Raw genomic sequence first — 20,314 nt, 5'->3', positions numbered from 1 at the left:
CTTTTCTCAAATCCAGGATAATAATAAGAATTAATTGTGGGAGTGTTGGATCGGCAAAATGTGGAAGATCCAGATAGATTAAGTTGATACAATATTAATTCTTTTATGTCATGCTCATGTTGATACTGTGGATCGGTGGCCATCCTGTAGTAATATTGTGCCTCGTGTGTTTGTCTTGAAAAGCAGAAAAAAAAAAAAAAAGCAAGAAAATCCATCATTCTGATCTTGAATGCTTTGTATCACCGGTCCATATTTAAAAATGAATTCCAAACGAATAGAACTTGTAATGAAAGATGGATCAAATCTGAGCACCCCTACAGTAAAATATGTATATGTCATTGTGCACGCGGAGACTGAGTGGTGAATTTTATTGGTCGGCTCGGCAATTAGGGTTCCTTGCCTGCCCAGTTGAACACCATGTCCAATTGGCAATTAGGGTTCTTTCTTTCTAATTTTCATTAATCTTGAAAATGAATATAGAAGTTGAGACATCTTCTTTTGGCTCATTGTACAAGGTGAAACCTGCAGAGGTATATATGATGAGGTTAAGGATCTCAATTGATGTGTTTGTTCTGAGTGGTGCTGGTGCTTCTCAAATAGGAAATAAGAATATATAAAAGCTTCGGCCGGAGCTTTTTATTCTCAGAAAGTAGAGCTCTGAGTTAAATCGATGCTTCCAGTTCCAGTTAATATTGCACGTTTGTTAAACGGATCAATGCTTGCTAAAAGCGCTTATTTTTGTTGTCAAATTGCTAAAAGCGCTTATTAGAAGTCTGTAGAACAATGGAATCGGATAAGGTTTGGTTTAACTAGAAGCATTCTTCTATTAATTAATTAAATTTTGCTAGTTAACAATCATTCTCTCTTGTCCGATCGTACAAGCATCAATATATATTCTTAATCTCTTAGACTATAGGATCCAAGAAATTTGTAATAGAGCGAATGGCAAAAGTTATAATACATCGCCGCCAAAGTAGAACATGGTTTACCTTAGTGGAAGACCAAGACGAAGACTCCAACGTATTTTAATTATAGTGCTTGCACTTTTTTTCTTTTTTTTTTAAGCCTCTCCGTGGTCCATGCATGATCATGATCCAGACAAAGAGAGCCCAATTATAGATTTCTTGTTTTTTTCATAGCACATTTTTTCAGTTGACCTTAGTAAGCTAGTCGATCGAACGAGGAGAGAAAGCCCATAAGCTCCAAACCCATTCCAACCCCCAGGACATGTCGTCTTCTTTCCTAGGCAACTTACTTGCCAATTTCGCAAGAAAACTTAAAAAAAAACCTTGTCAGTTTACAAGCTGCATCTGATGTGAGTTGGGTAAACTAAACACAACAAGTTTTGATAAATGTCGTGTAATTAAGGGCAGATTATACTTTTAATGAAGTCAATGAACATCTCATTCTAAGCAAAGCATGTGACGAAGACTGGTCCGAGAGAAAAATAAAAAACTTGACAGAGATGGGAGTGGGCAACAAAACAAGCCAAATTAGTCAAAGTCGTCGTTTGATTGATTGCCTTTTCTTCTATTGTGATTGCTAAACCACCTAATCGAAACTTCTGCACAAGGTGAGCCTAACAATTCAACGGACACATGCATTGACAAGTCTTATTCCGCACCTAACCTAACCAAAGGAAATGCTAAATTACATTAAAAAAAATTTAACAAATGTAAGTTTCCATGTATGCATCTTCAGGCTATCGAGGATATACTTCTGTGATCATTGAAACCTCATCTTCTGGTGCTTTAACAACAGAGTTGCTCTTCGATCGATCTGACCCGGCTGTCAACCCTGAATTGTTCGTCCATCCTGAAGAAGACATGTCAGATCCAACGCTACTATGCCTGAAAAATGCTGGTTGTGAGGGTACTGGAAGAGTGACAGAGTAACTATTCAGCATTAGAACAATAGAAGCCATGGTTGGCCTATCAGCTATATTTTCTTGCACGCATAATAACCCAATGTGGATGCATCTCATTATTTCAGCTCTTGAACCAGTCCTCAATGTTGGATCTATTACATTTGAAGCTGTCCCTTCCCTCCAACTTTTCCATGCCTACAACCATTAATTTGTAGAAATAATAGAGTTAGACATAACTTCTTTTCTTGGTTCCATTCAATTCAATTGCAAACGCACATAAACTACTATATATATGTACACATTTACTTACATAGCTTAGCAAATCCTCCACATTCTCTCCACGGCGAAAGCAATTATTTTTTTGCCCACTTACTATCTCCAAAATTAACACACCAAAACTATAAACATCTGATTTAACAGAAAAGTGTCCATGCATTGCATATTCTGGAGCCATATATCCGCTGAATATCAGTAAAAATGTCTATGTTATCATTAACATGGATGAAAATTTTGGATTAGTGATATAGCTAACCATCACAATTATAATATAATAAGCTATGTAGCCTAGTCAAGTACTTACTACGTCCCCACAATTCGACTGGTATTGCCTTGTGTTTGATCAAGCACAAATAACTTTGCCATGCCAAAATCTGATATTTTGGGGTTCATTTCTGCATCTATCAAGATATTACTAGCTTTGAGATCACGATGGATGATTCTAAGTCGAGAATCTTCATGAAGATAAATGATCCCTCGGGTAATGCCTACTATGATTTTGTAGCGGCTATCCCAATCCAGTTGTGTGCGCTTGATTGGGTCTGCATATTCATGAAAACGATTCTTTAATGTTTGTTGGAAGTCACACCAGTGAAAAGAAAATCTTTGAAGTGAAAAGAAAGAATGAAAGATCATTGAAGCATATATATATACCAAATATGATGTGATCGAGACTGGAATTAGGAACAAACTCATAAATAAGAAGCCTTTCAATTCCTTCCAAGCAGAACCCCAAGAGCCTAACTAAATTTCGGTGTTGGAGCCTGGCCACCAACAAGACCTCATTTTTGAACTCCAAATCTCCTTGTCCAGAATTTGTAGAAAGTCTTTTCACAGCAATATCTTCTCCATTAAATAGCCTACCCTGAAAGAATATAATTAAGAACAAATGAGTTGTATTCAAGGAAGATAAACTTATTGTTACTTTGGCATGTAATTGATATAAATAATGATGTATTATCACCTTGTAAACAGAACCAAATCCGCCTTGTCCTAGTTTATTGGCTTCAGAAAAGTCATCTGTGGCAATTCTAATGGTGTCAAAATCGAATTGCAATGACTCTGCACTTCTAATTTCATCTGCATCTTCGCCTGCTGAAAATTCAACAAAAATTGATCAAGTTCAAGGTTTATAGTGAAGAAGTAGTTGTAACATAATTAAATCGATCTGCTACCTGGAGGTATTGTAAGCTTCTTCTTTGTCTTCCGCACTCTTAGCCAAATGCCGATGGATATAATTAGTACCAAACAAACGACGATTGGCACGAGAATAATGATGACAGTCCGAGATGTGTTACTCTTTGGTCCTACAAATTAAAACAAAAAATATAATACTTGTGGATAATATCATAATATATTAAGCGTAATGAAACCAACATATAGGTTACCTCCTGAAACTGTGGTAATATTGGTTGATGGTGGAGGAGGAGATAATATTGGCGGCGCGGCCGGCGGCGATGGCAGTTGCAGAATAGTTGTAGGCTCAATGAAGCGGTAAACCTCAAATCTGAAGTTACAGCTGGGTCTAACAACTCTTCCTCCTACTTTTTCAGGGCAACATTGGGGGATTTCTCCAAAAGCACCAACCAAGCAGTCACTGCAGGCTTGCTCTGATATTTCTGGCGTGCATTGCGCAATAGCAAATATTGTTTGGAAAGTTGGAGCGGTTGCGTTCCCGTACGCAAACTTGCGAAGAGAACCGCCTGCTGCAGCTTCGCTTCTTACGCTCTCCAGTAGCTTCCTCAGCTCTTGGTTGAACCCGTCCATGCCCGACGAAGATATATTTTTTGGGTTGCGCATGTAGAAAGCAGGCATAGTTGCCATGACTCCGTACATGGAGCTGTTGGAGTAGCGCAACATGCAGTTGTCGTACCAACCAATGGCTTCCTTCTGATTTGGACAAAGCCGCGTGAGAGCATATCTGGAGTTGTTGAGGCAACTGCGGCAATCCTCTGCCTTGACATCTCCTCTGCAGAGTCCGATTGCGTAAACTTGGTCGTCTGAGTTCTGGCCATACGAGGAATTGTAAAAGCCATAGCCGTTACCGTTTTCATTAGAGGGCAGGGAGGAGAGAAGGGTGTTGAGGTTTTTGTGATAGGTACTATTGGTGGTGTAGTTTCCTATGTTGTTTTTACAGAAGTGGTACAGAAAAGCAGGCTGAGCAAAGGCTTGAGTGATCATGATTAGTAACAGAATGGCATAAATCAGGAAGAATAGAAATCTTGAGGAAACCATTGCTGGCATGGCGTAATTGGTCTCTGCAGAATCCTGGTATATATATTTGTAGTTTTTACGTCTCTCTAGACTCTAGCTAGTTCATTAAGGAAGCTTCTTGTTTGAGAATATTTTTCACGGATGGATCATGGCCTATCGAGACTTGGTTCTAATTTGACCACCAGTGAGGTTTCAAACACGGTTGTAATTAATTATTAAGATATGTGCTGATAAAGACGGGACTGGTCGGCGGTCTGATTTTTGAGGAGACTAGTTGATTATCTCAAAGTATATTAAACTCGTCCACTATACTTTCTTTTACATTTTTAATTAATTCGACGCTTAAAAAGGTTGCATCTCTAGCTTGATTGAAGCTTCTTAGTTAATTACCACCGCCTTCGAAGACTAATGAGTACAATTAGAATTTAAAAGTGATATTAGACTTGGTAAATTACAACATTATTTAAAAGAAAGTTGAATCAAAGGAATGCAAAATTACATTATAATTAATTTCATAAATGTTTCCATGCATCTTCAGGCACTATCGAGGAACAATGAAACCTCATCTTACGGTGCTGTAAAAAGAGAGTTGGTCTTGGAATCTTGGATCGATCCGACCCGGTTGTGTCGCACACGTTAGATCCATCACTAGTATGGCATAAACAAAGCTGGCTGTGAGGGGTACTTGGAAGGGTGAGAGAATAATTATTAAGCATTAGGAGGACAATAGAAGCCATGGTTGGCCAAGATATCAGATTACTAGGTCCCCACAATTCGATTGGTACTTCCTTGTGTTTGATCAAGCACGAACAACCTCGCCATGCCAAAATCTGATATCTTGGGGTTCATTTATCTATCAAGATGTTACTAGTTTTGAGGTCACGATGAATAATTCTAAGTCAAGAGTCTTCATGAAGGTAAATGAGCCCTTGAACAATGCCTTCTATGGTTTTGTAGCGCTTATCCCAATATAATTGTGTGCGCTTGACCGGGTCTATATATGTATTAATGAAAACACAAGGTTTGTTGCATATATGTGACATGTATGAAATTTTATGATAAATCGCTTAGGGTGAAAGTAAATATGAAAACCATTTGAAGCATAAATACCAAATATGATTTGATCAAGACTTGCATCATGGAAAAACTCATAAATTAGAAGCCTTTCAATTCCTTCCAAGCAAAAACCCAAGAGCCTAACTAAATTTCGGTGTTGAAGAAACAAGACTTCATTTTTAAATTCTAAATCTCCTTGTCCAGAATTGACAGAGAGCCTTTTCACTGCTATACATTCTCCATTAAATAACCAACCTTGAAAGAATATGGAACAAAAGAGTGACGTTAAGTCAAGGAATATGAAAGTTCATTTATTTATTTTGTTATTTGGGACATGGAAATATATGAAGGTTAACTCATTGTTATTTTGTTATTGCCTTGTAAACAGAACCAAATCCCCCGTCCTAGTTTATTTGCTTCAGAAAAGTAGGAAGGCCGCTGGTGCCATTAATCATATTTGGTTTCCAAAGCCTGGAACTTGCAGCTGCAGTCTCCACAATTCTACATAAGTCAAGTCAATATTTCCTGCTTTCATACCTTAAACACTTGCTAGCGAGGGTATAGGTCACTAATAGTAGTCTCATTCACCGACACTTTCGTAGAGTTGCTTTGTGATTGATCATCTGAATTAGAGTCCAATGCCCACAAAGGAGTTTTGAATTCCGTGTTGCTGTGCATAACAAACGATGGCGGTGAGGGCACTGGAAGAACGAGAGAGTAGCTATTCAGCATGACAATAATTGAAGCCAAGGTTGGCCTATCAGCGGCATTTTCTTGCACACATAATAATCCAATGTGGATGCATCTCATCATTTCACTTCTTGAACCAATCCTCAGTGTGGGATCTATTAGATTTGAAGCTGTCCCTTTAACCCAATTCTTCCATGCCTACAATGATTTGTTAATGTGAGAGAAACATAACCAGAAATACAAATGTTTCTCTTTCTCATTGCATTCATTTAGTGTAATGCGCCAAAACAACACATTTTTTTTTTACTTACATAGCTTAGAAGATCCTCCACGTTCTCTCCATGCTGAAAATCACTAATTTTCTGTCCACTTATTATCTCCAAAGTTAACACACCAAAACTATAGACATCGGACTTAACTGAAAAGTGCCCGTGCATTGCATACTCTGGAGCCATGTATCCGCTGTAAACCAGCAAAATGGTCATCAAATTTAACTATATGGATGGACATTATTGATATATAGCATCACTCAGTTATGTATAAGTTCTATAGCCAGCTGGTCTAGTACTTACTAGGTCCCCACAATTCGTTTGGTATTGGCCTGGGTTTGATCAAGCACGAACAATCTTGCCATGCCAAAGTCTGCAATTTTGGGGTTCATTTCACCATCTATCAAGATGTTACTAACTTTGAGATCACGATGAATAATTCTAAGACGAGAATCTTCATGAAGATAAAGGAGCCCCCGAGTAATGCCTACTATAATTTTGTATCGTCCATCCCAATCCAACTCTGCACGCTTGATTGGGTCTATGTATTCATCCAAATAGAAGATTATGTTAAGTATAGTACTGTTTGTTGAATGTCATACAAATAGAATATAGAACTATATCCATACCAAATATGATACGATCGAGACTTGCATTAGAGGCAAATTCGTAGACAAGAAGCCTCTCTTGTCCTTCCATGCAGAAACCTAAGAGACGAACTAAATTTCGATGTTGAAGCTTGGCCACTAACAAGACCTCATTTTGAAATTCTATATCTCCTTGTCCAGAATTCATACAAAGTCTTTTTACTGCTATATTTTCTCCATTGAAAAGTCTACCCTGAAAAATATCAGGACAAAATAGACAAATATATAACAAAGAAAATAATACGCGTTCATGTAAGGATATATACGTTGACAAATAATTGATATTGTAGGTGATATCCATATGACTGTGATGTATCATTAATTCTAGCAGGAAATTAATTAATTACCTTGTAAACAGAGCCAAATCCTCCTTGTCCGAGTTTATTAACTTCAGAAAAGTCATCTGTGGCTAATCTAATGGTGTCAAAGTCCATTTGCAAGGATTCCGCATTTCCAATCTCATCTACATCTTCGGCTGAGGAACAATTTCAGAAAAATTAAATAGGTTCTTTGTTTAAGGAGCATCCAAAAATGATTATATTATAACAACAATAAGCTTCAGCAAATCAAATGGAATTTTGATGTTCACTAGAGTTCACTTTGTTCCAGTACCTGGAAGTATTTCAAGCTTTCCCTTTGTCTTCCTCACTCTCAAACAAATGCAGATGGATATAATTAGTAGCAGAGAAACAACGATTGACACAACAATAATCACGACATTCCGAGATCTATTGGATCCTGCAAAAATCACCAAATCTTCTATAATCAAAACATTCTGCACACACACACACACATATATATATATATATATATATACACTGCAAAAATTCAGAGACTCAGAAACCTTGTGAATTCCCGGTTGTTGAAGGCAGAGGAGGAGATATTGGTGGTGATGATAATGGTGGGCTTGGTAGAGATGGCAGTGGCTTGACAGCTGAAATGTTAATGTAGGGGTAAACCTCATACAGAAAGTAACAGCTGGGTCTAATAACTCTCCCACCTATTTTCCCATTACTACACATGTACAAACCTCCAATAGCACCAATTAAGCAATCATTGCAGTCTTGCTCGGACAAGTCTGGCGTGCACTGCGTAAGACCGTATATTGTTTGGATATTTTCACCGCTTGTGTTTTCATATGCAAACTTACGAAGAGAACCAGCAGCTGCAGTTTCACTTCTTAAGCTCCCTAACAACTCCCTTAGCTTTTCAAAGAATTCGTTGACGGTGGAAGACGGTACGTCTTGTGGGTTGGACATACAGAGAGAAGGCGCAGTTTCCATGGTGCCATATATCAAACTGTTTGAGTAGCGTAACATACAACCGTGGGTGAAAAACATAGCTTCCTTCTGATTAGGACAGAGCTCAATGAGAGCGTACCTGGAGACATTAAGGCAATTGCGGCAGCCAGGGTCGTCAATATTGACCATATAGCAAAGTGCAATTGCATAAACTTGGTTGTTGTCGGAGCTCTGGCCGTAGGATGAATTGTAAAAGCCATAGCCGTTACCGGTGTTGTTGGAGGGAAGGGAGGAGAGAAGGGTGTTGAGGTTTCTGCGGTAGGTACTATTGGTGGTGTAGTTGCCTTTGTTGTTTGAACACAAGTGGCTTTGATAGGCTAGCCAATCTTCTTCAGCAAAGGCTTGATGATGAGTAGCGATGAGTAAAAGAATGGGAAAAAGGAGACACAGAAATCTTGAGGACACCATTGCATTTCCCTTTGGAATCTGTATGAGGATATTGTATTTAAATATTATGATATGTGGCTATATATGGTATATGAAGTCGGTGATGAAATAAATGAAAGAAAAAGTCGATACAGATGGTAGGGCTAGTAGTTGGCGACAAGTCAAACGAATCAAACACGTTATTTGATTGAATTTTGTTTACTGACAATCGTCAGCTCCTGTCTGTTAGCGACGTTACCCAAATTTCCCTCTCTTTTATTTTTTATTTTTAAACTTCTCATAAAGAAACCCTAAGTCCCTGTACCTTGAGAAGAACACAAGTGGTCCATTAGAGCATCTTCACCCATAAGAGCAACTCCACCCCTTAGGGCAAAGTTTAAGGCAAGGGTAAGCAAGGGCTGACACTATTCACGTGAATAGTGTCAGCCTTGCCATTTGTGGTTCCACCCACAAGGGCAAAGTCTAGGGCAAGTCTAGGGCAATTACTATTCATTGTACTTTATTTCCTATTTTTTTTATACTTTAAATCATTAATTTTGATAATCTTTTGTAATTAAATTTTCGGATGTGAATCTCGGTTGCCACGTGTCTTATTCCAGATAAAATTTTCGGATATTCATTAATAAAAATTATAATCTCAGATTTTCGATAAAATTTTCACCCTCTAAAATTGTGCCGCGTGTCCCATGTCAAATGAATTATGTGAGTGGAGAGTAGAAAATATTGTATGAAGATTTGGTGTTGAAAGTAGATAAAATGGTTAGGTATTTATAGGGAAAAAATACATACATTTTTGGTGTTTTTTTAAAAAAAATTTCAGAATTTTTTCGGATTTTTTATAATTTTTTTGGCCAAAAAAATGAGAACCGTAGGATTTCTGAAAAAAATTCCAATCGGAGCCACCCGGTGCCGACACGTGGCATGTAACCGTTGGTGGTGACGTCAGCGATGACGTCGTCGTGACGTCAGCGCACTTCAGTCAAATTTTTGCGCTGACGTCGTCGTGACGTCAGCGCTGACGTCACCTGAACTCGGGCTCGAGCCCAGTCGAATTTCGCCCTTGGGCCTGCCCGGGCTCGTGGGACCCTCAGCTTGCCCGGGCTTCTTTCTCTGCGCTGGAGCTGGACTCGGGCTGGTTCTTGCCTTTTGCCTGGGCCAACCCTCAGCGATGGACCTGCTCTAAGGGCTAAGGCAAGAGTAAGGGCAAGCAAGGGCTGCCACTATTCATGTGAATAGTGGCAGCCTTGCCTTTTTTGGTTCCACCCCAAAAGGCTAGAGTAAGGGCAAGAAAAAAAAAAGAATATGCAACAAAATATAAACTTGTTATGTATTTATAGGGAAAGTGAATAAAATTGTTATGTATTTATAGGGAAAACATCCATAATTTTTTGGGATTTTTTTTCAATTTTTTTGACTCGCTGACATCAGCATGACATCACCAATGACATCGGCGCCCTCGGGCTGAAGCCCAGGCAAAATCTACCCTTGGGCTTGCCCAGGCTGGTGGGACCCAGGGCTTGCCCGGGCTGCAGGTGCTGCGCTGGAGGTCCAAAACCGAGGAAATGGGCCTCTTGCCCTGGCTAAAGTCCTTGCGGTGGAGATGCTCTTAGTCTGCACTTTCAGACTAAGAAGCAGAAAGGTGCAGCGAGGTGATGAACCGATACCCACGCTAAGAAATTGGAACCTGCAAAAAAGAAAGCCAAATAAGAATTCATCCCAAAATGCAAATTAAAAAAGTAGCCAAAATTATTTATTAAAAAAAACAGAGAGCACACAAGAGGGACGGAGAGGAGTTGGTTGTGGGTTTCGATGGGTGGTTGTCGGCCATCTCCATGCGTATTGCATATAGAATGGTGTTGATTGGTTCAGTCCGTAATTGCTTGCAAGCCTAAGACAATGACATGGTTTTCAATTTCAAGCAAACATAAACACAAAAATTTGCTTCACGTGGGACACTTTGAAAGGAGATTTCCTCACAACAAGCCAAGAAATGAATATTCTTAACCAAGGTTTAGAGACGCCAGGGGACTTCACAAATTTTGTTAACACAATCAATTATGAGCTTAGAATCTCCTTCCACCAAAATCTTGCTAAGACCTTTAGATTTGGCACGAATATACACTTAGACATTACAAAAGCAAAATTAAGATTATACCATACAGTGTCTGCACTTTGCATCAGAGCTCGTATATCGTAATGTAAAAAAGAAGAAGAAAGAATATACCATAGAATAATCCTTATTCTTATTATTAAAAAAAAGAAAAAAAAGAAAAAAAAGAAAAAAAAGAGAGCAGTAATCTTTATTACACGGGCCTTGACAAATTCAAGCACTTACAAACAAAGAGTGCCCTTATTAAATTCCAATTTGTAATCAAACAAAATTGAATGAACTTTCTTGCTCTTCTTAGCTTCCAAACTCTCACAAGAATGCAAATGCTGATAATAAGCACAATGACAATACCAATCGGAAGAACGACGGTGGCGACACTTTTGTTGTAATGTTACTCGGCTTATTTCCACTTGTATTATTTCCTGCAAATATCAAAAGGCTCTGTTTGTTAGCAACGTGGTGTTAACTAATTGGGGCTCAAACAAGAAATTAAGCAACAAACAAAAATAAATTATTATACCTTGTTCGCCTGGAAGGTTTATTAGGGTATCTGCTCCAGGCTCATAGAAAGGATTGGACTCAAACCTCAAATAACAGCTGGGTTTAAGAACTCTTGCTCCTTCCACACCAACACAACACTTTCGAATATCTGAGATGGACTCTTCAAGGCAATTGCTGCAGTTTTGTTTGTCCAAATCAGGGCTGCACTGGACAGTTGCATATATAGTTTGATTTGTTACAGGCACCAGCGCATGCCCTGCTGCAAATTTTGAAACAGAGTTCCCTGCTGTAGCTTTCTCACTTAAATTTTTAAATAAGGGGTTGAGCACCTGATTGTAAAGTTCAGCGTTTGATGCGTTACGTGGGCTCTTCAAATACAGAACAGGCTCATCTTCAAGCACACCCAAAATCGAGACGGTCGAGTATCGAACCGTACAGCGCTGTGCCCATATGATTGCTTCCTGCTCATTAGTACTGGTACAGTTCTGCAGGAGAATGGAAACAGAGTCCTTGAAACAGGTAAGGCAATCTTTGAGTGCAACGTCCCCTCTGCATACGGCAATTGCGTTCCCTGTGTTGGGGGCTTGTCCCAGAGAAAAATTGTAAAACCTGGAATTGATTTGGGCGTTGGAAGGGAAAGAGGAGAGGAGGGAGTTGAGATTTTGTTTGTAGATGCTGCCATTGTTGATGGTGTTGTTAGCATTGGAGCAGCTCCAGCAGTAGTCTGCTCTCTCCGTGCAAAGAGTGTGGCTGTTTTGGTCATCCGCTATGGCAGGAGCAAGAGGGTCCAAGACCAAGAGTATAGGAAGAATGAAGAAAATTAGCAATCTTGAGGAACCCATTTGTCTGTTTGTTCCTCTGAATGAAAATAACTTCAGCTTTTATAGCAAAAACTGTGTTGGAATATTATTGATCCTTTTGTAGAATTTTTTTTCCCCCATAAAGGGCGAGTGTTCTTGGGGGGAGGACTAACGACCAACTGGCCAAATTCATGTTTGCTGATTATTTTGTACCTTAATTAATAGAGAATTGTATTTATTTATTAATTCATTTATGTGGTATACTTCACACTGCTACATCAATGATGGTTGTTATCAGCTAGTCTAGAACCACAAAGTAAGTCGTGTTTTGTGTTATTTTCCTCCTCCTTGGTCCAATAGGGCTGCTCAAATTAGACGTATAGGATAGGATAGGACATTAAGAGAAGACCTTGACTCTGCTTGTGGCCCCGGTCTAGATGGTTGCTTGACAACTTTGTTATTGGTCTTGTCTGTGGATGGATATAGCAGGGAAGTAAGGGCAATAGACAACAGGGAAGTACCAAAAGACAAGAGTGCGTTTTGCGTACGTTTGCTTTTGGTTTTTTTCTTTCTTTGTTTCTCCTTAGACATTTCAAAGAGAAGACCAGACCTGTGGACTTAAGACTCTTTTTTAGTGGAGGCCTGTGGTGTCTGGACACTCACCGTTATCGGGTTGTCCCCTTAAACACGCGGACATGACCAAGATTCAAGAACAACTGTTGATTTGTTTTAACCAGTTAATTAGCACTTAACAATCAAGTAATCAAACAATTACATCAATAATTACTTCGTCCTACAAATTTAAGGAAAAAAAGAAAAGAAGAAGGAAGAATAACTGGTTCATTCAATTCAACACATCCATTTTATATAATTTACGATATATATATATATATATAAATCAGAAAGCAGCTCTATTTCTAAACTAAAACCAAACTCAAGTATTAGACTTAATGGTGTGGATTCGTCCGATCCACTTGCACGATTCTCAGATTCAATTGTCTATTGACTGTTCATGCGACCAGTGGCCTTCCATTTTGTTTTTCAGGTCACAATCTGCTTCAAAACAATCGGTTGTCACTGTTTATGTGACTAGTCGCGCACTGTTCACTAGGTGATAAAGGGGTTATAGAAATTCCTGATTGTATTTATCTTTGGTTTCTTGTTTTGTTTTGTGCTTTTTTTACTTTTCTTTACTCATTCCTAGTTTGCAATTTATATCTTACCTTTGTGTTGTGTCAAATAAGTGTTCTTTACGTACTCAAACTAGAACTTTTAGTAAGCCAATAGTTCTTTATGGGATCGACCCCGACTTACAAATCTAAACCCCAATAAATTCGTGCATTTGCGGATATTTTTAATTGGATCATTAGCACATTAATTTGTGCCAATTATTAATACAAACTTGGCCTCCTTCCTTTTACTGGCTTATTGGCCTCTTCTCTCTTCGTTTTCTTGTATAGAGGACTCAACACGTATTTATAGGTATAGGCTGCCGCCATTGTCCAAGTTCACTGACTTGGCTTTATTCTTATAGCCAATAGTTTACAATATAATAGTGTTACCTTATTTTTCTCCTTAGTCTAATAGGGTTGTCCAGATTAGACATATATAGGACATTAAGAGAAGACCTTGACTCTACTTGTTGCCCCGGTCTAGAGGGTTGCTTGACTGCGGATGGATATAGCAGGGAAGTAAAGGCAATAGACAAGAGGGGAGTGCCAAAAGACAAGAGTGCGTTTTGCGTACGTTTGCTTTTGGTTTTTTTCTTTGTTTCTCCTTAGACATTTCAAAGAGAAGACCTGACCTGACCTGTGGACTTAGACTCCCTTTGTGTAGGCCTGTGGTGTCTGGACACTCACTGTTATCGGGTTGTCCCCTTAAACACGCGGACATGAGCAAGATTCAAGAACCACTGTTAATTTGTTTTAACGAGTTAACTAGTACTTACCAATCAAGTAATCAAACAATTACATCAGTAATTACTTGGTGCCACAAATTTAAGGAAAAAAAAGAAAAGAAGAAGAAAGAATAACTGGTTCATTCAATTCAACACATCCGTTTTATATAATTTACGAGATATATATATATATATATATATTAATATAAATCAGAAAGCTGCTCTGTTTCTAAACTAAAACCAAACTAAAGCATTTGACTTAATGGTGTGGATTCGTCCAATCCACTTGCATGATTCTCAGATTCAATTGTCTATTGCCTGGAAGGTTACGTACACAACTTGTACGTACTCACATATATTTTGTTGGGAGATGCAGGTGTGGAGACTGGATGGGAAAAGGGAGAGTAAGTCACCAACTCCATGAGGACAATTTCAATTTGGTTGCATTACATCTGGGTCTATAACTAAATGCTTCTTCTTGTAGGTACCCATAATAATCCAATCTATTCTTAATTCATATGTTCAGATGATGAGATCTTCTGTTGTTTTAGGAAAATGGCTCATTATCATTTCTCATGTTCGCATTAATTATTGAATTTACGACTTACCCCTCGGGGATGTTTCTTTAGCATTTCTATCATGCACGTAGATTAACCAATAAGCCAGACAGAACCATGCACAATACCGCTGCAACAGCCACATATGAATTCTTCTTCCCTCTTCCTGCACACACACACATAAAATTAATTAATTCTGTCCTCACCAATAATATTAATTAAGCCAAAACTTATAATCCCTTCATTAACTTGATCATCATATTCATAATACTTACCACCGCCACTTTTGATTGGCTTTCCTTCCCCATAGAATGGATCAGACCCATACCTCACCTGACAGCTAGGCGAAAATATCATAGACCATGTCCTCCCCTCACAAGTCTCCTGATAACCGCCGACAGCCGCCTTCAAACACCTTTGACACTCACTCCCATTTATGTCCGGCGTGCATTGCATCAAACAATATATCGAAATGCCGCCGTCACCGCCTTTCTTGTCGTACCCCGTCGCAAAAAATGGTGGAGTGGTTTTGCCAAACGCGGCCTTGTCCACAAGCCCATTCATCAAGGTGGACAAACTCTGATTAAACTGGTCTGAGTTGGAAACTTTGTTCACGCTGCACCAATACCGCCACGGCATCTCCTCCTCTGTGGCGAAGATGGAATGGTTTGAATATCTCAGCATGCATTCCTCGTACCAAACGATTGACTCTTTGTTGTGGGTGCAGTTTTGTTTGAGGTTTTTGGTGCAGGAGTCGATGCAGTCACGGCAGACTCCGGGGGAGACGTCACCTCGACAAAGAAATAAGCCGTAAACTTTTTTGTCGTTGTCTCCGGATGTGGAGTTGTAGAATCTGTTGCCATAGGATTTGGAGGAGAGGTCGGAGAGGAGGCGGTCGACGTTGTCTTGGAAAGGGGCGTTTTGGGTTTTGTTAACTTCTAAGGAGCAGTAGTGGTGGATGTAGCGAATGGAATTGGAACAAAAAACCAGTTTGAGTAGGCCGATAAATGAAAGGGAGACGATTGTTAGGGCGTGATCATGTAAAACTGACATCTTAATTTGTTCGATTCCAATCGTTAAAAGTTCTTAAACTTGCGGTGCAAAAGGATTATAATTGGTAATTAAGGTTGGTTTTGAGTGATGGAGACATCTTTCTTTGCTCGATCGTTAAAGGTCGTTGAATTAGTGGTGCAAAAGACATGCAGGTTTGCAAGTTCGACGTTAAATTAATTATAATAGGAGGCAATCCCTGAAAGGCTCTCAATAATTTGCGTTGACATATTCAACATGGTTTCTATGACTAATTCAGAAAACATAATAATTAGGCTGTAATTAATTATTGGGAGGGATGTAAACATTTTCCTCTCATGATTTTTGTGTATTAGGGGGTGTTTAAAAAACGTCAAGGGATTTTCGGAAAGTCATGTGTCACGCCCCAACCCATGAATTTATATAACCTTTGGTTAAGACGTGATTCATACCTTAATTATAGAATTTAATAAAAATTATAACTAGAATGTGAAAGGCTCTGATACCAAATTGTCACCTCCCGGAATCGGCTCCGCCGTAGCACGATATTGTCCATTTGGGCCCCCTCTCTGCCATCTCGGTTTTGTTTCTGGGAACTCACGAGCAACTTCCCAGTGTGTCACCCATCTTGAGATTGCTCTATCCCTAACTCGCTTAACTTCGGAGTTCCCATGACTCCGAAGCCAGTGAGCTTCCAAAAGGCCTCGTACTAGATGGAGGCGGGCATGTACATATAAGGTACATCACTCCCTCTCTATTAGTCGATGTGGGATGTTACACATGTATCTCACAACAATGTAACCATTTAACACATCATTAATGTATATACAATTATGCCAACATTGTTCAAATAGTTAAGAATACATAAACACCAAATACAAGGAACGTCAACCAAACTGTAATATCAAAAACATCTATTATAATATCACACACAATATAGAGCTCATGAAATTTAATTATATCAATCCCCGTAAAGGCCCCCAAGAAACCCCTACATTGATTCCAATGTTTTTACAACGTAAGCTAGCTCTACAATCCAACACCTTGAGTTCCTCCAAAGTCTTTTTTGTTCTACCAACACTTTCTAATATTTTTCCTCTTCTTTCTTATATTTTTCCTCTTCTTTCTTCTCTGTATCACTTTCTTGTTCTATCATGCACTACCATGCATATTGTAAAAATAAATTAAGAAAATGATGGCTTTTGATTGGTGGAAAGTAAGTTTGGTGATATGCTTGACTCCAAGATTTATCCAACTTTCCCCTAAAGCCAACATCTCATGCTTTAAACAAAAGCTTAGTCATCTAGGTAGACATTTGTGAAGAAACTAGGGTGGTTCATATGGGTAAATTTTGATGTAAATATCACCTTAAGTGATAAAGCTTTGTACGTGGCATCCCTTACAAATCCAATCATGTATCAAACAAAAAAGTATTTTTTATAATAGTATTATTCTTAATAATTATCATAAAAGTAACAACTATATATACATACTCAGTCCCGATCTTTTGGACCATAGGAGTCCAAGAGATTGTGGTCACCCACAGTTGGATATTAATCCAATGGTTCAAAATGATATATATAAATGCAATATGACATAAATGATTATTACCCGATTCAAGTCATAAATGAGTGAACCGTTGAATTTACATCCAACGGTGAGTGACCATAAATCTCTTGGATTACAGGGGTCCAAGAGATTAGGACTGTATACATACTATGTGGCAAGGTAACTACATATATACAATTATAATCAATATAAATATATAATTAATTAAACGTAATTTAACTTATAAACCTATACAGACAGCAAAATATTTGATTTCCTAAAATATATATATATAATTTTAAAATACAGGACTTCACATCATGGCTCCTCCCTCGGTCAGAAATATGTTCATGAAGTATAAAATTATATGCCGCTAACTCTGGATGACTTAAATGGTTTGTGGGTTTCAAGTGCTTGAAGAGCTAGCTTTAACTATTGAGACATTTGTCGAGAAAGGTCTATCCCGGCGTACATTTGTCGGGAAAGACATAATTCGCAGGAAAAGGTCTATCTTCTGTCCGGAAGCATTAGTTGGCGGGAAAGAACAAAATTCGCCAGGAAAAATCTACGTTGACCAAAATTTGTCAGCAAGAAACACAATTCGCCGTGAAAGGTTTACATGGCCAAAATTTGTCAAGAGAACATCTTCGTCGAGAAAGGTTTATCTAGGCGAAAGTTTGTCTGGAAGGGAAATTTTCGCTAGGAAAGATCCATCTCGACTAAAATTTGTTGGCAAAGAAATGAATTTGCCGGGAAAGGTTTATACAGACAAAATTTGTCGGGAGGGAACAAAATTCACCCCGTCATAATTTTGCTGGGAAAGAACAACCTTTCCCCAAGGAAATTTGTTGTGAGACGACATTCGCTGAGAGATGTCAATCTCAACGACTAATTGTCGAAAAATTACAAAATTCACCGGGAAAGGTCTATCTCAGCAATTTTTTTTTTTGTTGGGAAAATAACAAAATTCTCCAGCAAGTTTTATCCCGGGGAAAATTTGTTGGAGAGAGCAAAATTGTTCACCGAGAAATGTCTAAATCCGCAAAAGACGAGTCTTCAAACATGGAGGTGGATCGCCGAAATCATGAGTTTTGATACAGCGACAAATAACTAAACAAGGAGATACATAAAACCTTGACCCATAAGGCAGGGATACGATCCAAGTTCATAGTACATTCCCCTATGCTCTACGGCGGGTCTGCACCAAATTAATCCAAAATTTATTGGCTTTGGCTTGGTCATTTGGTTGGTTGGATTTGGGTTGATTTGGTTTTGTTGAAAATTTGTTTCCAGTTCGGATTGATCAGTTTAGTTTGGCATTTGATACCAAAAACGAATTGACTCCACCATGTCCCCAAACTATAGTTCTACAAGTTCTTTTCTAATTTTAATTTGGCTTCTCAAAGAAATGACATGACAACTGGTTTTATGTAGAGAGAACTTTTAACTTCAACTACAGTTATTAAAAGATATCAAGGATCTCATACACTTGTACATTCCCCTATGCTCTACGGCGGGTCTTCCACAAGACCGGGCCAAAAAACAGCAAGCCATAACATTGTAATATGGCTGATATATACTCAGCCCCACAAGCAACCATATGGTTCAGTAAAGTTTGAGTCCTTAATTCCTGACACATGCACAGGGCTTTTGATCAACAGAGAACTGCAAGAAGATAAACAGGCATAACAGTGAACCTACGGGAAGCCATTTTATTAACGATGAGTATACCAACTTGAAGCAAGAAGACACCAACTAAACTTGAGTCCTAACATAGTAAATAAACCAAAATTTAAAGCCTAAATTTGTTACAGAATGGTTGGTACTCGACCATTAGTGAGGATATGCTTCAGTAATATTTGAAGGGTCATTTTCTGTGACATGGACAGAGAGGCTTTTGGATTGGTCTGACTCTGTCAGTCCAGATATGTCTGATCCAGTGTTGTGATGCATATAGAATGCAGGTTGTGAGGGTACTGGAAGTGCGAGAGACTCGCTGTTAAGCATGGATACAACTGAAGCTACGGTTGGCCTGTCCACCCCATTCTCTTGCACACACAGTAAACCAATGTGGATGCATCTCATCGTTTCGATTTGTGAACTTGTCGTCAACACGGGATCTATGATGTTTTGAATTGTATCCTCCCTCCAATTTCTCCAGGCCTATAAAAGTACATCAATATATTCAAAAAGAAATTTTACCAAGGCAAAACAGAGAATATCTAATGACTTTAATGTATTCATACTCACATAGGTTAATAGGTCCTCTTCATTCTCGCCATATCGGAAACTACCAGTCTTTTTACCGCTTACAATTTCAAGAACTAACACCCCAAAACTGAAGACATCCGTTTTGACAGAAAAGCGACCATGAATTACATACTCAGGAGCCATATATCCATTGCATGAATTATATTCCATTATTAGACATGCAAGTTTTGTTTGTTTTTCAGTGAAGCTTTCTGTTGTAAGGAGAGCACAATATGAAAGTGTAAGTTAGCCATATTATCACAGTACTCACTAGGTTCCCCTAACTGTCTTTGTATCTCCTTGAGTTTGATCAATAACAAACAATCTCGCCATTCCAAAATCAGCAATTTTGGGGTTCATATCTTCATCTAACAAAATATTGCTGGCTTTGAGATCGCGATGAATAATTCGAACCCGAGAATCTTCATGGAGGTAAAGAAGAGAGGAGGAGAAGGAAGAGAGGAGGCTGTTGAGGTTCTCTTGGTACTTGTCACCTGCTGTGTAGGTGCCAGTATCAGAGCATTTCCAGCAGTAATCAGCTGTAAATGTGCAAATTCCATCATCTTGGGATATGGTGGGAGCAACAAGATTTAAGATAATAATAGCAAGATTAATGAAGAAAAGCAATGATCTCGACGAACCCATTTTTCTTGAAGGAAAGAAAAGATGGTTTCTTGACATTTTCTTCACTCTTTGAATTTTCTTCACTCTTTTCCCTGATGCGGGCCAACCAGAAAGCACAAGGCAATTGCGAGGTATATTCGTGAGACACGTCAGTCCATCAATCAAAATATGATGCAAAAATTTATTTTAATTTTAATATTTTAATATGGGCCTAAACCCATTAGCCCAATCCAAATTAATCTGAAATATATATTTGTTTGTGCTGGCTTGATTGGATTTGGGTTTCCAGTC

The 20,314-nt window shown here is 38.7% G+C and overlaps 4 protein-coding genes across 5 annotated transcripts; all 4 read right to left on the bottom strand.

Moving 5' to 3' along the window:
• Nucleotides 1,350-4,400, bottom strand: LOC18779967 (cysteine-rich receptor-like protein kinase 10). 2 transcript variants are annotated; one of them, XM_007213548.2, is made up of 7 exons: nucleotides 3,532-4,400; nucleotides 3,319-3,450; nucleotides 3,108-3,238; nucleotides 2,798-3,008; nucleotides 2,448-2,685; nucleotides 2,178-2,328; nucleotides 1,350-2,062 (listed from the first exon to the last, which is right to left on the bottom strand). In XM_007213548.2, the coding sequence occupies exons 1-7, from the start codon at nucleotides 4,385-4,387 to the stop codon at nucleotides 1,703-1,705; spliced, it is 2,079 nt and encodes a 692-aa protein (XP_007213610.2). In that variant the 5' UTR covers nucleotides 4,388-4,400; the 3' UTR covers nucleotides 1,350-1,702. The 2 variants fall into 2 exon arrangements, with proteins under 2 accessions (XP_007213610.2, XP_020417428.1); XM_020561839.1 differs by having other exon boundaries at nucleotides 3,108-3,235.
• LOC18778821 (cysteine-rich receptor-like protein kinase 25) lies at nucleotides 5,694-12,902 on the bottom strand. Its single transcript, XM_020561601.1, has 11 exons — nucleotides 11,338-12,902; nucleotides 11,169-11,239; nucleotides 10,483-10,595; nucleotides 10,199-10,391; nucleotides 7,864-8,785; nucleotides 7,632-7,757; nucleotides 7,367-7,494; nucleotides 7,002-7,212; nucleotides 6,676-6,913; nucleotides 6,415-6,565; nucleotides 5,694-6,301 (listed from the first exon to the last, which is right to left on the bottom strand). Exons 1-11 carry the CDS (start codon nucleotides 12,158-12,160, stop codon nucleotides 5,963-5,965), a joined length of 3,315 nt encoding a protein of 1,104 aa, XP_020417190.1. The 5' UTR covers nucleotides 12,161-12,902; the 3' UTR covers nucleotides 5,694-5,962.
• LOC18780188 (cysteine-rich repeat secretory protein 4) lies at nucleotides 14,653-15,625 on the bottom strand. The gene is made up of 2 exons (XM_007214532.2): nucleotides 14,848-15,625; nucleotides 14,653-14,738 (listed from the first exon to the last, which is right to left on the bottom strand). Exons 1-2 carry the CDS (start codon nucleotides 15,623-15,625, stop codon nucleotides 14,653-14,655), a joined length of 864 nt encoding a protein of 287 aa, XP_007214594.2.
• LOC109948930 (cysteine-rich receptor-like protein kinase 8) lies at nucleotides 18,842-20,255 on the bottom strand. Its single transcript, XM_020562845.1, has 3 exons — nucleotides 19,671-20,255; nucleotides 19,400-19,550; nucleotides 18,842-19,312 (listed from the first exon to the last, which is right to left on the bottom strand). Exons 1-3 carry the CDS (start codon nucleotides 20,078-20,080, stop codon nucleotides 18,983-18,985), a joined length of 891 nt encoding a protein of 296 aa, XP_020418434.1. The 5' UTR covers nucleotides 20,081-20,255; the 3' UTR covers nucleotides 18,842-18,982.

The sequence above is a fragment of the Prunus persica genome, chromosome G4 (assembly GCF_000346465.2).
Source record: "Prunus persica cultivar Lovell chromosome G4, Prunus_persica_NCBIv2, whole genome shotgun sequence".
NCBI lineage: Eukaryota > Viridiplantae > Streptophyta > Magnoliopsida > Rosales > Rosaceae > Prunus > Prunus persica.
This window is presented reverse-complemented; position numbering and strand designations above follow the sequence as displayed.